Genomic DNA, 14,206 nt, shown 5'->3' with positions numbered 1-14,206 from the left:
ATCTGAGTTGGTGCAATTGTAGAGGCTATTTTTTAAATTATATATTTAAAAATATATAGTGTAACAACCATGAGGACTGGTGTTGCTATGTTTTGTTTGGTATAATTTGCTTCAATTAAATCAAAAAACAATCCAAAGTTCAGATGATCTACATGTGTAGGTACCAATCGCTGTACTTCCAGCTGTTATAAAGAACAAAGTTTTCCAGAAGTTCAGTCATGGAGACAGTTTGTGAATATCAAAAAAGACTGCTGGCTCATCCAGTGTTGCGCAGTCAATCACAACACTTGAATGTGTCTCTTGGGTTTCTATTGAAATGGTCGAGTTAGTAGAGGGTGTAGCTCCGAAGTGAGGACCATCTACTGACAGGAGCATTGGTGTTCCCGATTGTTTTAGGCTCTCGCTCATTGTTGCATGCATTTCTTCAGGCGTCACGCCCATCTCCTTACTGTACTCTGAAGGAGACTTCTTCTTAATCCTCTCATACGTATTGTCCTGATTCTCTGTAAAAGTCTCGCTGTCCTGAAATCGTCCAAAAAACCAGATGAAGAAGCCAAACAGGACGAACGCCGCTAGGCTCGGGATAAAGGCCAGGCATTTGATGTCCAGACTGGCCCCAATGTAACGGCTGTGGAGGAACATGTCCCGTTCCACGTAGGTCGCGTTTGTTCTGACATTGACGGTGGTGGAGCGCCACTCGTAGGTGAGTGTGCTGTGGTTGAAGTCTCTGAGGGTTTCAGGCTCCTCTACTGTGTAGATCTTTTCCCCGGGCCCCACATACTGACCATACTCGTAGGGCTTGTAGAAGATCTGGTTTTTCCACATGTTGAGGTCCAGAATCAGCACAAGAAAGATGATCCCATAATTAAACCACTTACCTGTAACAAAACATGAGACTTGATTAGGGACTGCAGAGGTAATTTGTCCAGCAGAAATATACGCTGTCACTTTCATATGCATCAAGAGTCTTTCTTGCTTTGCATACAGCTCATGAACTATATAAAAAGAGCTCTGCTCTTAAATTACTCTACATTATCTCCTAACAAGATCACTCTATTACCATTAGACAGCCATCTCTTTAGGCTGACTGATAGCAGGCACATGTCTCGTCAGGTATACATGACACCGTTCCCTTCTTGTCCCCAAGATATGATGCTAATAAGCTTTTAGTTAAACCAATCACGTTGCAGTGTAGCCATTTCCATTATGCTTAATGGGTATGCAATGCATTTGGGTTAACAACCTCTCACAAAATCACTAAGCGCTTGAACAGCTCAACATTTAGCTCAGGAACATTGGTTCTTCCTTCTCCTGATGGATCTGTGCGTGCAACAGAACAAAATGGAGAAACCAGGAAGATGACTTTAAAGAGGAAATGTTCTCATTTGTAGAAAACATTAAGACGCTGAGGTGTAAGAAATGATGAGAAGCGTCTTGCATGACAGTGAAGATCATGAGGAAGGTGAAACATGGCTGAAGCTTTCTTGGCACCTGCAAGAAAAAAATCAGCTACACATGCAATATAAATGGCTGCTGTGGTTTTACCCAACAAGCTCGTCCAGGCAGCAAGACAAAAAGGAAAACTAGAGCAGTGAGAGCTTGTTGTGTATTCACAACTCATAAAACAGAAAATAGGACGAGCTGTGTCTCCTTAATGGACATTTTGATTTCGTCCTACTGCATAATCAAATTTATGACTGCCTGTGTGTACAGCTGTTTGTAAAATGTGGCGCTCCTCCTCGTACAGAAAAATAAAATAAAACACTGTTCTTTAAAAGCAGCTGTGCTCCAGTGCACCTGTGATATGAATGTGGTACTCCTCTTTAAAGATGCGCTTGCAGACAGGAAGCTTGACCTTCACGTGTGTTGTTGACATTCCAGGCAGATTCATATCCAGGTCACCCATGAATTGAGGAAACTCCCAGTCCTGTCAAACAACAAGAAAGGCAGAAAAAGGTCACACAAATTCAACATGCAACTGCGATTCTGTAGCCTAAGTTAGAAAATTGTCTGAACATATTTAAATGACACAGTGACAAAAAAAAAAAGTCAGCCACGTATCATCCTTCAATGGATGTTGTACACTTCACTGAAGTCTCTTGTATTAGCTGATATTAAGTCTCTGTGGAGTTTCGTCACACTCTGACTGGAGGTCAAACACGGTGTCGGCCGCTGAAGTGTAGCTCACACTGTGTTTACAGGCTTACGGAGTGTATCTGTGTGCACTGGGACTTCAACACGTCAAAAACATTAACAGGCGGACAAAACTGACATTTAGAGGCTGCCTTTGGCCTATGGTGTCACATCGCTTCTTTTTGTTTTCCCTCGTCTGTGGTAAAATCAGGAGGCTGGTGACGTTTAAACAAAAAGCTGTCACTTTATAAACCAAGAAAAGGCAACATGGTTCATAGATCAGAGGAGTGTAAGTACGGAGCTGGTTCAACAAAGTAGGGCTTTATTCCTTAGCCTGGATTGACTAAACCTAAAACTCCCCTAACAAATTACAGATATCACAATAGTGCTTTTGATGTTACTTTGTCAACTCAGACTTTTAGCTTTGATCTCTGTGTGCGTTCACATAAATAGGGCATTCCACGCATCATTTGACTGTGCAAAATACATCAATCGCACAAATAAAGTTACAGAGAAAAACTATTGCACACTTTCAATCATAAAGTAAGGCAAGTTATATTGAAATGTAAAGGACAAAGTCTAAAGATCCTGACAAGAATACACAATTATTACTCATATGTTGTAGAAAAACATTATGTATAATAAATTCAAATCCAAACGGCTGCTGTTAAAGAGATCAGAAAGATCTGCAGCTGTCCCATTCTAATCATGCCTTGACACTACTGAACATAAGTTATGATCAAGAATAAATGTAATGGAAAAGTAAAAAAAATAGTTATTGATGAGACTTGTTATGTAACATTTAAAAAATCATTAAAATATATAAACATATTTGTGTAAAAAGTAGAGCCAGACCGATATATCGGTGGGACCAATATTTTAGGCTGATATAGACGGAACCATATTGTATCAGTGATAATTGTCCCATTATGGTTCCAGGTGTCCCTGCTGGCTGACGTTGCACGTTCGTGGTGAGACGTATTGTGTCACTTCCTGTTTGTCTGTCGGTAGCTCGAGTGAATTGTTTGCTCAAGTCGTCTCTGTTTTCTGGATTTATCCGTCTTTTGCACAGTTTTTCATTCTGTTGTTGTTGTTGTTGTTGTTAAGCACTTTGATAACAGGTTCTGTTTTAAATGTGCTCTATAAATAAAGTTGACTTGACTAGTTCACAAACACACTTAGTACAGTTGTTTTTCTACTGTTGGATAGTGCTTAAAACACCTCTTATCTTTCAACACTTCTCAGTTTTTATTGGTGTATTTGCTCTGCTAGCTCTTGCTAGTGTTAGCTTAGCATGGCTGCAGCTTCTCTCCCCGCTTCCTCTGTTTTCTCTTGCCCCGTGTGTCATATGTTTAGTTACTCCTCTGCCTCCTTTAGTGGTAATGATACATGTAACAAATGTAGTCTTATGGTAGCTTTGGAGGCGAGGCTGTCTGAACTGGAAGCTCGGCTCCGCGCTGTAGAAAAACCAGTAGCTAGCCAGATCCCCCTAGATAGCGTGGAACCACAGAGGCTAGCTCCCGTTAGCGGTCCTCCAGCAGACCCCGAGCAGCCGGGACCCCAGGCCGGCTGGGTGACGGGCCGGAGCAAGCGTAGTGCTAAGGCTAAGCCCCCAGTTCACCACTGACCCTTTCACGTTTCAAATCGATTTTCCTCGCTCAGTGACACACCCGCTGAGAAGCAGACCCTGGTTATTGGCAGTTCCATAGTCCAAAACGTGGCTTTAGGGACTCCAGCGGCCATAGCCAAATGCATTCCGGGGGCCAAAGCAGGCGACATAGAATCTTATCTGAAACTGCTGACTGAAAAATAGAAGCTACTCCTCCACCTCGGCCAGTTATATAGGAACATGAAAATTTAAATAATTAACAGGAGTGGATTCATTTATACTAACAAAACCTTCCTGTTGTAGCCAAGTTTCTGTCAGACAGAATAAATCAATATGATGATCAGTTATCAGTTCATTAAATAACAGGGATTTAGATTAAATAGATCTGATGTTCAATAATCCACATTTAATGATTTTATGATTTTGCTCTGGTAAAGTAACTGTGTTTATTTTAATCAGATTTTTATGGTTTATATTTTTAGGGCTGATTTTTGGTTTATTTAATTTGAGCTGTGGGCGAGTTGACACTGTTTCAATGTGGGTGTGGGTGGGTAACAGAGGAGAAGCAGCAGAGAGGTGTGGAGGACTACAACTCTGATTCTTGGACTGGACCCTGGGTTGTCAATAATTTGGGGATAAGCAAAATCAGCCATATTTCTAGAAAGAAGAGCGGCTCGGTCCAAAGTGGGATGGATACCATCTCTCCGCATCAGACCAGGTTTTCCCCAGAAAGAAATCCAGTTATCTTTGTAGCCCACGTCGTTGTCAGAACACCACCTCGACACCCAGCAGTTAAACGATGACATACGGCCAAACATGTCATTGCTGGTCAGGTTGGGGAGGGGGCCGGAGAAAACTACGGAGTCCGACATGGTTTTAGCAAAGTCACACACCAAAGCAACATTAATTTTAGTGACCTCCGATTGGCGTAACCGTGTGTCATTACCGCCGACGTGAATAACAATCTTACTGTATTTAGCCTTAGCCTTAGTCAGGATTATTGATTAATGCCAAACCAGTTATTAGTTATGATTCTTTTGAATCACTGTCCCTCAGTCTTTCTCGTCCAAAATGGAAATCAGAAAAGCCACTTTTACTAGTTGTGTAAGGATGGTACCATTTGGTGGCCCGGTTTGTGTCTGTGTTCCCTAGTGTTTTCTCTTTAGTTCAATAGGTGCCACCCTTGTCTCGTCACAGCTGTTTGTAATCACGTCTCGTCTTGTCCCTGTATATAAGCCGTCTGTTCAGTCTTGTTCTTTGTCGCGTCGCCTTTGTTGGGTCTCCGTGTTTCCCTGAGTCTTCTGAGTTTCCCTGAGTCTTCTGGTTTCCCCGAGTTCCTTCCGAGTTTCCTGTTCATCCTGTTATGTAAGTTTTGCTGCCTCGTCAGCCTGTTATTTTGTATTTTTTATTATCATTAATTATCTAATTTTGTATTCCTGCCGAGTTGAGTCCCTGTTTGCACTACTGGATTCGTCCCTGACCCGAAAACCCTGACATTACGTGTTTCTGTGGGAACGGGATCCGCCGCCTCACCTCCCAGGTTTCCGGTGGGGGCGAGATCCAACGTTCCGCGGGAGCTCCAGTCCACTCCTGTTCGGTTCGGCGAGTCCGGTCCACTTGACGCCACAGGGGCGGATTCCGTCGCCTCACCTTCCAGGTTCCTGGTGAGGGCGGAATCCGGCCTCTCACCACCACACCGCGCCGTGGCTGCCTGACCCAGCCTGACCGTACCTCCCGAGCTTACTCCCAGTGACTCTGTGGGGGCGTGTTCTGCCGCCCCACCTCCTAGGTTTCCGGTGGGGGTGGAACCCGTCACCACACCTCCACATAGAGACATTCCATCCATATTTTCATTTCCACCCATGAAATATTACAAATAAACCGTACTTTGCTGGGTTTGTTCCGTGCAGCTAGGGACAACCCGGCTTCCGTCGACGTCATGTTTTCCATGATGGACGATTTTTTATTGACTGTGCCTGGTCTTGCACGGCTTCCTGAATACAGTCAATTGCTGTCACAGATAAGGACTTTAAAGACCCCTTCAGTCAACCCCTATCTCTGAACCCAAGTCAGCTCCTCACTTCTCCTGTTCCGAGGGGGTCCTGGCAGACGCTCCTCACCTCTCCTGATCCGAGGGGGTCCTGGCAGACGCTCCTCACCTCTCCTGTTCCGAGGGGGTCAGGGCAGACGCTCCTCACCTCTCTTGTTCCGAGGGGGTCCCGGCAGACGCTCCTCACCTCTCCTGTTCCGAGGGGGTCCCGGCGGACGCTCCTCACGTCTCCTGTTTCGAGGGGGTCCTGGCAGACGCCCCTCACCTCTCCTGTTCCGAGGGGGTTCTGGCAGACGCCCCTCACCTCTCCTGTTCCGAGGGGGTCCCGGCAGACGCTCCTCATCTCTCCTGTTCTGAGGGGGTCCCGGCAGACGCCCCTCACCTCTCCTGATCCGAGGGGTTTCAGACGGACTACGCACCTGTTCCTGCCGCCGCCACAGAAGACTCCATTCCTGCCGCCGCCGCAGGAGACTCCGTTCCTGCCGCCGCCGCGGAAAACTCCGTTCCTGCCACCGCGGAAGACTCCGTTCCTGCCACCGCGGAAGACTCCGTTCCTGCCGCCGCCGCCGCAGAAGATTCAGTTCCTGCTCCTGCCGCAGAAGATTCAGTTCCTGCTCCTGCTGCAGAAGATTCAGTTCCTGCTCCTGCCGCAGAAGATTCAGTTCCTGCTCCTGCCGCAGAAGATTCAGTTCCTGCTCCTTCCGCAGAAGATTCAGTTCCTGCTCCTGCCACAGAAGATTCAGTTCCTCCTCCTGCCGCAGAACCTCAGGCCTCTCCGTCGTCTGCTGCAGAGCCACAGGTCTCTCCGTCGTCTGCTGCAGAGCCACAGGCCTCTCCGTCGTCTGCTGCAGAGCCACAGGCCTCTCCGTCATCTGCTGCAGAACCACAGGCCTCTCTGTCATCTGCTGCAGAGCCACAGGCCTCTCCGTCATCTGCTGCAGAGCCACAGGCCTCTCCGTCGTCTGCTGCAGAGCCACAGGCCTTTCCGTCGTCTGCTGCAGAGCCACAGGTCTCCATGACAGCAGCAGCAACCCCCCTGGACTCCATGACAGGCAGCAGCAACTCCCCAGGACTCCATGACAGCAGCAGCAGCTCCCCGAGACTCTATGACGCATGTTGCAGCTCCCCACAACTCTATGGCACATGCTGCAGCTCCCCAGGACTCTATGACGCATGCTGCAGCTCCCCAGGACTCTATGATGCATGCTGCAGCTCCCCAGCACTCCAAGACGCATGCTGCGTCCTCCAAGGTCTTTTCGCCACCAGATGTGGCCTCCAAGGTCTCTTTTCCGCCAGATGCGGCCTCCAAGGTCTCTTCGCCGCCAGATGCGGCCTCCAAGGTCTCTTCGCCGCCAGATGCGGCCTTCAAGGTCTCTTCGCCACCAGATGCGGCCTCCAAGGTCTCTTCGCTGCCAGATGTGGCCTTCAAGGTCTCTTCGCCATCAGGTGCGGCCTCCAAGTCATCATCGCCACCAGATGCGGCCTTCAAGGTCTCTTCGCCGCCAGATGCGGCCTCCAAGGTCTCTTCACCGCCAGATGCGGCCTTCAAGGTCTCTTCGCCACCAGATGCATCCTTCAAGGTCTCTTCGCCGCCAGATGCGGCCTCCAAGGTCTCTTCGCCGCCAGATGTGGCCTTCAAGGTCTTTTCGCCGCCAGATGCGGCCTCCAAGGTCTTTTCGCCGCCAGATGCGGCATTCAAGGTCTCTTTGCCGCCAGATGCAGCGTCCAAGTCGTCACCACCGCCAGATACGGCTTTCAAGGTCTCTTTGCCGCCAGATGAGGCCTCCAATGTCTCTTCGCCGCCAGATGCGGCCTCCAAGTCGTCATCGCCGCCAGATGCGGCCTTGAAGGTCTCTTCGCCGCCAGATGCGGCCTTCAAGGTCTCTTCGCCGCCAGATGCGGCCTCTAAGGTCTCTTCGCCGCCAGATGCGGCCTTCAAGGTCTCTTCGCCGCCAGATGCGGCCTCCAAGGTCTCTTCGCCGCCAGATGCGGCCTCCAAGATCTCTTCGCCACCAGATGCGGCCTTCAAGGTCTCTTCGCCGCCAGATGCGGCCTCCAAGGTCTCTTCGCCGCCAGATGCGGCCTTTAATGTCTCTTTGCCGCCAGATGCGGCCTCCAAGTCGTCATCGCCGCCAGATGCGGCCTCCAAGGTCTCTTCGCCACCAGATGCGGCCTCCAAGGTCTCTTCGCCGCCAGATGCGGCCTCCAAGTCGTCATCGCCGCCAGATGCGGCCTTCAAGGTCTCTTCGCCGCCAGATGCGGCCTCCAAGTCATCATCGCTGCTAGATGTGGCCTCCAAGTCGTCATCGCCGCCAGATGCAACCTCCAAGTCGTCATCGCCGCTAGATGCGGCCTCCAAGTCGTCATCGCTGCCAGATGCGGCCTTCAAGTCGTCATCGCCGCCTGCCGTGGCCTCTCTGGTCCTATGTATTGGACGGCCTCCCGGCCGCCCCCCGGAACGTGGTTCCCGTGATGGACGGCCTCCCGGCCGACCCCCTGACCTGGCCCGGCTTGAAGGACAGCCTCCTGGCCGCCTGCCGGAACCCCGGAACGTGGTTCCCGTGATGGATGGCCTCCCGGCCGCCCCCCTGACCTGGTCCGGCTTGATGGACGGCCTCCCGGCCGCCCGCCGGAACAATGACTTCTAGGGACGGTCTCTTGACCGTCCAAATCCTTTGTGTTCCCTGCCTGTGTTTTGCCGTAGTTTTTTTTTTTCAGGTCTTTTGTTTCTTCCTTGTGTTTCCTCGGGCCCCCCACCCTTGCAGTGCCGCCCTCCACCCGCCCAAGTCCTTCGAGAGGGTTTTTTTGGGGGGACGCCTGGGGGCGTCCTTGGGGGGGTACTGTAAGGATGGTACCATTTGGTGGCCCGGTTTGTGTCTGTGTTCCCTAGTGTTTTCTCTTTAGTTCAATTGGTGCCACCCTTGTCTCGTCACAGCTGTTTGTAATCACGTCTCGTCTTGTCCCTGTATATAAGCCGTCTGTTCAGTCTTGTTCTTTGTCGCGTCGCCTTCGTTGGGTCTCCGTGTTTCCCTGAGTCTTCTGAGTTTCCCTGAGTCTTCTGGTTTCCCCGAGTTCCTTCCGAGTTTCCCGTTCATCCTGTTATGTAAGTTTTGCTGCCTCGTCAGCCTGTTATTTTTTTTAAATTTTTTATCATTAAATATCTAATTTTGTATTCCTGCCGAGTTGAGTCCCTGTCTGCACTACTGGGTTCGTCCCTGACCCAAAAACCCTGACAGTTGTTATATATATCGTCCACCAGGCACTTACGCTCAGTTTTTGTCTGAATTCTCAGAATTCTTAACTGACTTACTATTAAATACTGATAAAATCATCATAATGAGTGATTTCAATATTCATGTGGATGTTGAAAGTGATAGCTTAAGCATAGCCTTTAATAATTTAATAGACTCATTTGGTTTTACCCAAAACGTCCACACATCTATTCATTCTTATCATCACACTCTTGATCTGACCTATGGTATATAGATTAAGGACTTGGCAATAGCTCCTCAGAGTCCTATTCTGTCCGACCATTTCTTAATAACCTTTGAGTTTACATTAAATGACTACACAGTCACTGAGAGTAAATTTCATCTCAACAGGTGCTTATCAGAAAACGCTGTAACCAAATTTAAACAATCTCTTCCATCAATGTTTTCCTCTGTCTTGCAGAGTAATGCATCGGAGAACAGAGACTTAGATCATCTAGTTGATCATCTTACAACTTCAATGCAAACTTTACTTGATAAAATTACTCCACTGAAAAAGAAAGTAATCAATCAGAGGAAACTGGCTCCTTGGTTCAATTCTGAGTTACGTACTTTAAAGCAGGCATCTAGGAACCAGGAGAGAAAATGGCGCTCTACTAATGTTGAAGAATTTTATTTAACTTGGAAAGATAGTCTGCTAACATATAAAAAAGCTCTCCGTAACGCTAGAACCTTGTATTACTCATCTTTAATAGAGGAGAATAACAATAACCCTAGGTTTCTGTTTAGTACTATTGCTGGACTAATTAAAAGTCCCATTTCTGTTGAACCATGTGTCCCTACAACTATAAGTAGTGAGGATTTCATGAGATTCCTTATAAATAAAATTATTTCAATTAGAGAGAAAATTCAAACCATCATTCCTTCTATCTCCAGTCCCCTGTCAAATGAAGCAACTTTAAAAATTTCACTGGAGACTGATTTATGTTTGGACAGTTTTTGTCCTGTTGAGCTCTCTGAATTGTCAAAAATAATAACGTCATCCAAACCATCCACATGTCTGCTAGATCCCATCCCAACCAGACTGTTTAAAGAGGTATTTCCCCTAATTAACGTCCACATTTTGGATCTACTTAATTTGTCTTTAATGAATGGTTATGTACCACAGCACTTTAAGGTTGCTGTAATTAAACCTTTATGTAAGAAGTCTGACCTTGATTCAGAAATTCTGGCCAACTATAGACCTATATCTAATTTAACTTTCACCTCAAAAATTCTAGAGAAAATAGTTGCAGGTCAGCTGCATGAACATCTACAAAGAAATAATCTGTTTGAAGAGTTTCAGTCAGGGTTTAGAGCTCATCATAGCACAGAAACAGCACTAGTAAAAGTAACTAATGATATTCTCATGGCCTCAGACAATGGACTTGTGTCTATACTGGTCCTGTTAGACCTCAGTGATGCATTTGATACAGTTGATCACAATATTTTACTACAGAGGCTTGAATATGATATTGGGATTACAGGAACGGCTCTAAAATGGTTTAAATCATATCTATCTGATAGACTCCAGTTTGTAAATGTAAATAATAAATCTTCAAAATACACCAAAGTTAGTCATGGAGCTCCTCAGGGCTCAGTGCTTGGGCCAGTACTCTTTACTTTATATATGCTTCCATTCGGTAAAGTTATTAAATAGCATGGGATAAATTTTCATTGTTATGCTGATGACACACAATTATATTTGTCCATTAAATCCAATGAATCCAATCAGCTACTTAGACTACAAGCATGTCTTAAAGACGTAAAAACCTGGATGACCCTTAATTTTCTCCTGATGAACACAGACAAGACTGAGGTTTTGGTTTTTGGACCTGAGCACCTTAGGAATTAATTTTTCAGTCTTTCTCCCTCCTTAGATGGCATTAATCTGTCCTCCAGCTCTAATGTTAAAAATCTTGGTGTTATTTTTGATCAGGACATGTCTTTTATCCCCCACATTAAAAACGTTACAAGAACTGCCTTCTACCATCTGCGTAATATCACTAAAATTAGAAACATCTTATCTAAAAATGATGCAGAAAAACTGGTTCATGCATTTGTCACGTCTAGACTGGACTATTGCAATGGTTTATTATCTGAATGACCAAACACTTCCTTAAAACGTCTTCAGTTGATCCAAAATGCTGCTGCCAGAGTCTTAACTGGAGTTAGTAGGAGAGATCATATTTCTCCAGTTTTAGCTTCTCTCCATTGGCTCCCTGTAAAGTCCAGAATAGAATTCAAAATCTCACTTCTAACCTACAAAGCTCTCAACAACCTAGCTCCATATTATATTGCAGATCTTATTGTTCCATATTTTCCTAACAGAGCACTTCACTCTCAGGCTGCAGGTTTACTTGTGGTTCCTAGAATTTACAAAAACAGAATGGGGGGAAGATCTTTCAGTTATCAGGCTCCTCTGTTGTGGAACCAACTTCCAATCTCTGTCCGTGAGGCTGACACATTATCCAGTTTTAAAACTAGGCTTAAGACTTTCCTTTTTGCTAAATCCTGTAGTTGGGGTCGGCTTGGGTTTCCTGAGCTGTCCCTTAGTTATGCTGCTATAGGCTTAGACTGCTGGAGGACAAACTGACCACAATTTTCACTCTGCTACTGTCTTTACTTACTCTGCTCAACCTGTTTTGTATTTGTAATTATTTTTTCTATCCTTAATATGTGTGGGGGTTTTATGTCTTTCAAATATACCTGGACATATACCTGGACCTACCATTCTGTGTTTGTCTGTCTCTCCTTCCTGTCCTCTCAAACCAGCCAGTCAAAGAAGATGGCCGCTTGTCCTGAGCCTGGTTCTGCTGGAGGTTTCTTCCTTTTAAAGGGGAGTTTTTCCTTTCCACTGTTGCCACAGTGCTTGCTCAGGATGGGAGACTGCAACAAAGCCAAGATTCAACTTGTCTGCTGGATTCCTTAGATACAGAACTTTACTAATTGGCTTTTATGTATGTGAATGTTCCTGTAAAGTGCTCTGAGACAACTTTGTTGTGATTTGGTGTTATATAAATAAACTGAAACGAATTTAATTGAATTATGCATCAATATAAACACTTCTAATTTTCACAGCTAAAATGCTGTGAAGGAGCTGTGTCCTTACTTGCAAATGGCAAAATTATACAATGTATCCAGCAGAGGGTACATGTGGACTATTTTCAAGTCATGGCCATGATGCACGCTTGACTTACAGCACAGTCGAAACAGCGAGCAACTAAACACTGTGTAGCATATTTTGCTGAATTGAGTATGCTAAGTTTATTGTAACTGGTCTGTAAAAAAAATAAAATCAACCATCCTGATGCATGCTCAATAATCCAGGTAGAAAAATCTAAAAAAGTTAAATCTGGTCCTCTGGACATTCAAAAAATCAAAACAAAGCAAAACAACAAAAAATTGTAGAAACGGTTCGTCTCTCATCCGAGAGACTTCCTCAGTCTGAGGTGCTGTATTCAGCTCAGTCTCTTAAATAGCACCTTCTCAGAGTGGATCAACCAGTTTTGCTGCTGACAACCAAAACCAGCTGATCACATGCTCAAGAAGGACCATCAGCCTAACAATAGATCATTAGCACACTGATGACTGTTTACTATTCACAGAGGGCTGAGTGATACTAGCAATCACAATCAGAACACCATGGACTTTGTGGATAAGGTGAGGGATGTCATCATGGAGTCTGATGAAACAATGGTCTCTTTTGATATCACATCACTCTTTACGTGCATTCCTGTGGATGATGCAGTAGAGGTGGTCAGTTTAAAATTAAAATCAGACACCACTCTGAGCAGCAGGACCACACTTTCCACAGAACAACTGTGTCAACTCTTGAAACTGTGCCTGCAGTCAACCTACTTCACATATGGGGAGCAATATTATAGACAGAAACATGGGTGTGCTATGGGGTCTCCAGTTTCTCCTATTGTTGCCAACCTGTACATGGAGGAGGTAGAAAAGAGAGCCTTGACGTCCTTTTCAGGGACACCACCAAGTCATTGGTTTGGGTATGTTGACAACACCTGGGTTAAAATTAAATCTCAGGAAGTCCAACATTTTACTGACCACATCAACTCTGTGGATAAATACATCAAGTTCACACGAGAAGATGAAAAAAATGGCAAGTTGGCTTTCTTGGACTGTGAGGTCTCAGTCTCTGATAGAAGACATTTGCAAACTGAGGTGTACCGCAAACCCACCCACACAGACCAGTATTTGAGGTTTGACTCCCATCACCCTTTGGAGCACAAGTTAGGAGTCATCGGGACTCTGTATCACAGAGCAGACAGCGTCCCCACTAGCTCAGGAGCCAGGCAGAAGGAGAAATCCCACACAAGACAGGCTCTAGAGCAATGTGGATATCCTAACTGGGCCTTCCTAAAAGCAGAGAAGAAACCCAAACAGGACTCCAGTCAGCCAACAGGTGAAAAGGAGGAACCCAGACCAGTGGTCATTCCATATGTTGAGGGAGTATCAGAGAAACTGTGACGTTTATTTTCTAAACATAGCGTCCCAGTGGCTTTTAAACCCCCAAAATACATTACGGCAAAGACTGGTTCATCCCAAAGATCCAGTCCCCCGGCACAAACAGAGTAATGTTGTGTATGCTGTTCAGTGTCAGGAGGGCTGTGATCAGTCTTACATGGGGGGGAAAAAACAGCCACTGGCCAAAAGGATGGCCCAGCACAGAAGATCAACATCATCAGGCCAGGACTCTGCGGTCTACACTCATCTCCAGGCCAGCGGTCACTCTTTCAGGGATGAAGATGTGCACATCCTGGATAGAGAGGAACGGTGGTTTGAGAGAGGAGTAAAGGAGGCCATCTTTGTGAAAAGAAACCGTCCATCGTTAAACAGGCGTGGAGGCCTACGAGTTCAACTGTCCCCCTCTTACAATGCTGTGATTGCTAGTATCACTCAGCCCTCTGTGAATAGTAAACAGCCATCAGTGTGCTAATGATCCATTGTTAGGCTGATGGTCCTTCTTGAGCATGTGATCAGCTGGTTTTGGTTGTCAGCAGCAAAACTGGTTGATCCACTCTGAGAAGGTGCTATTTAAGAGACTGAGCTGAATACAGCACCTCAGACTGAGGAAGTCTCTCGGATGAGAGACGAAACGTTTCTACATTTTTTTGTTGTTTTGCTTTGTTTTGTTTTTTTGAA

General features: G+C 46.0%; 1 protein-coding gene across 1 annotated transcript in view; it reads right to left on the bottom strand.

The window, feature by feature from the left end:
* Nucleotides 1–216: 216 nt before the first annotated feature.
* Nucleotides 217–14,206, bottom strand: part of tmem117 (transmembrane protein 117) — a 153,066-nt gene continuing 139,076 nt past the window's right edge. Inside the window, exons 7-8 of the mRNA XM_037683733.1 lie at nucleotides 1,798–1,927; nucleotides 217–878 (exon numbers count right to left, since the gene is read on the bottom strand). Of these exons, the coding sequence (XP_037539661.1) occupies nucleotides 217–878; nucleotides 1,798–1,927 (792 nt within the window). The remainder of the gene's footprint in view (nucleotides 879–1,797; nucleotides 1,928–14,206) is intronic.

Source organism: Nematolebias whitei, chromosome 10, assembly GCF_014905685.2.
Source record: "Nematolebias whitei isolate Nwh7 chromosome 10, NemWhi1, whole genome shotgun sequence".
In the NCBI taxonomy this organism is placed as follows: domain Eukaryota; kingdom Metazoa; phylum Chordata; class Actinopteri; order Cyprinodontiformes; family Rivulidae; genus Nematolebias; species Nematolebias whitei.
The sequence above is the reverse complement of the archived record's forward strand: the minus strand, read 5'-3'. Positions and strand labels throughout refer to the sequence as shown.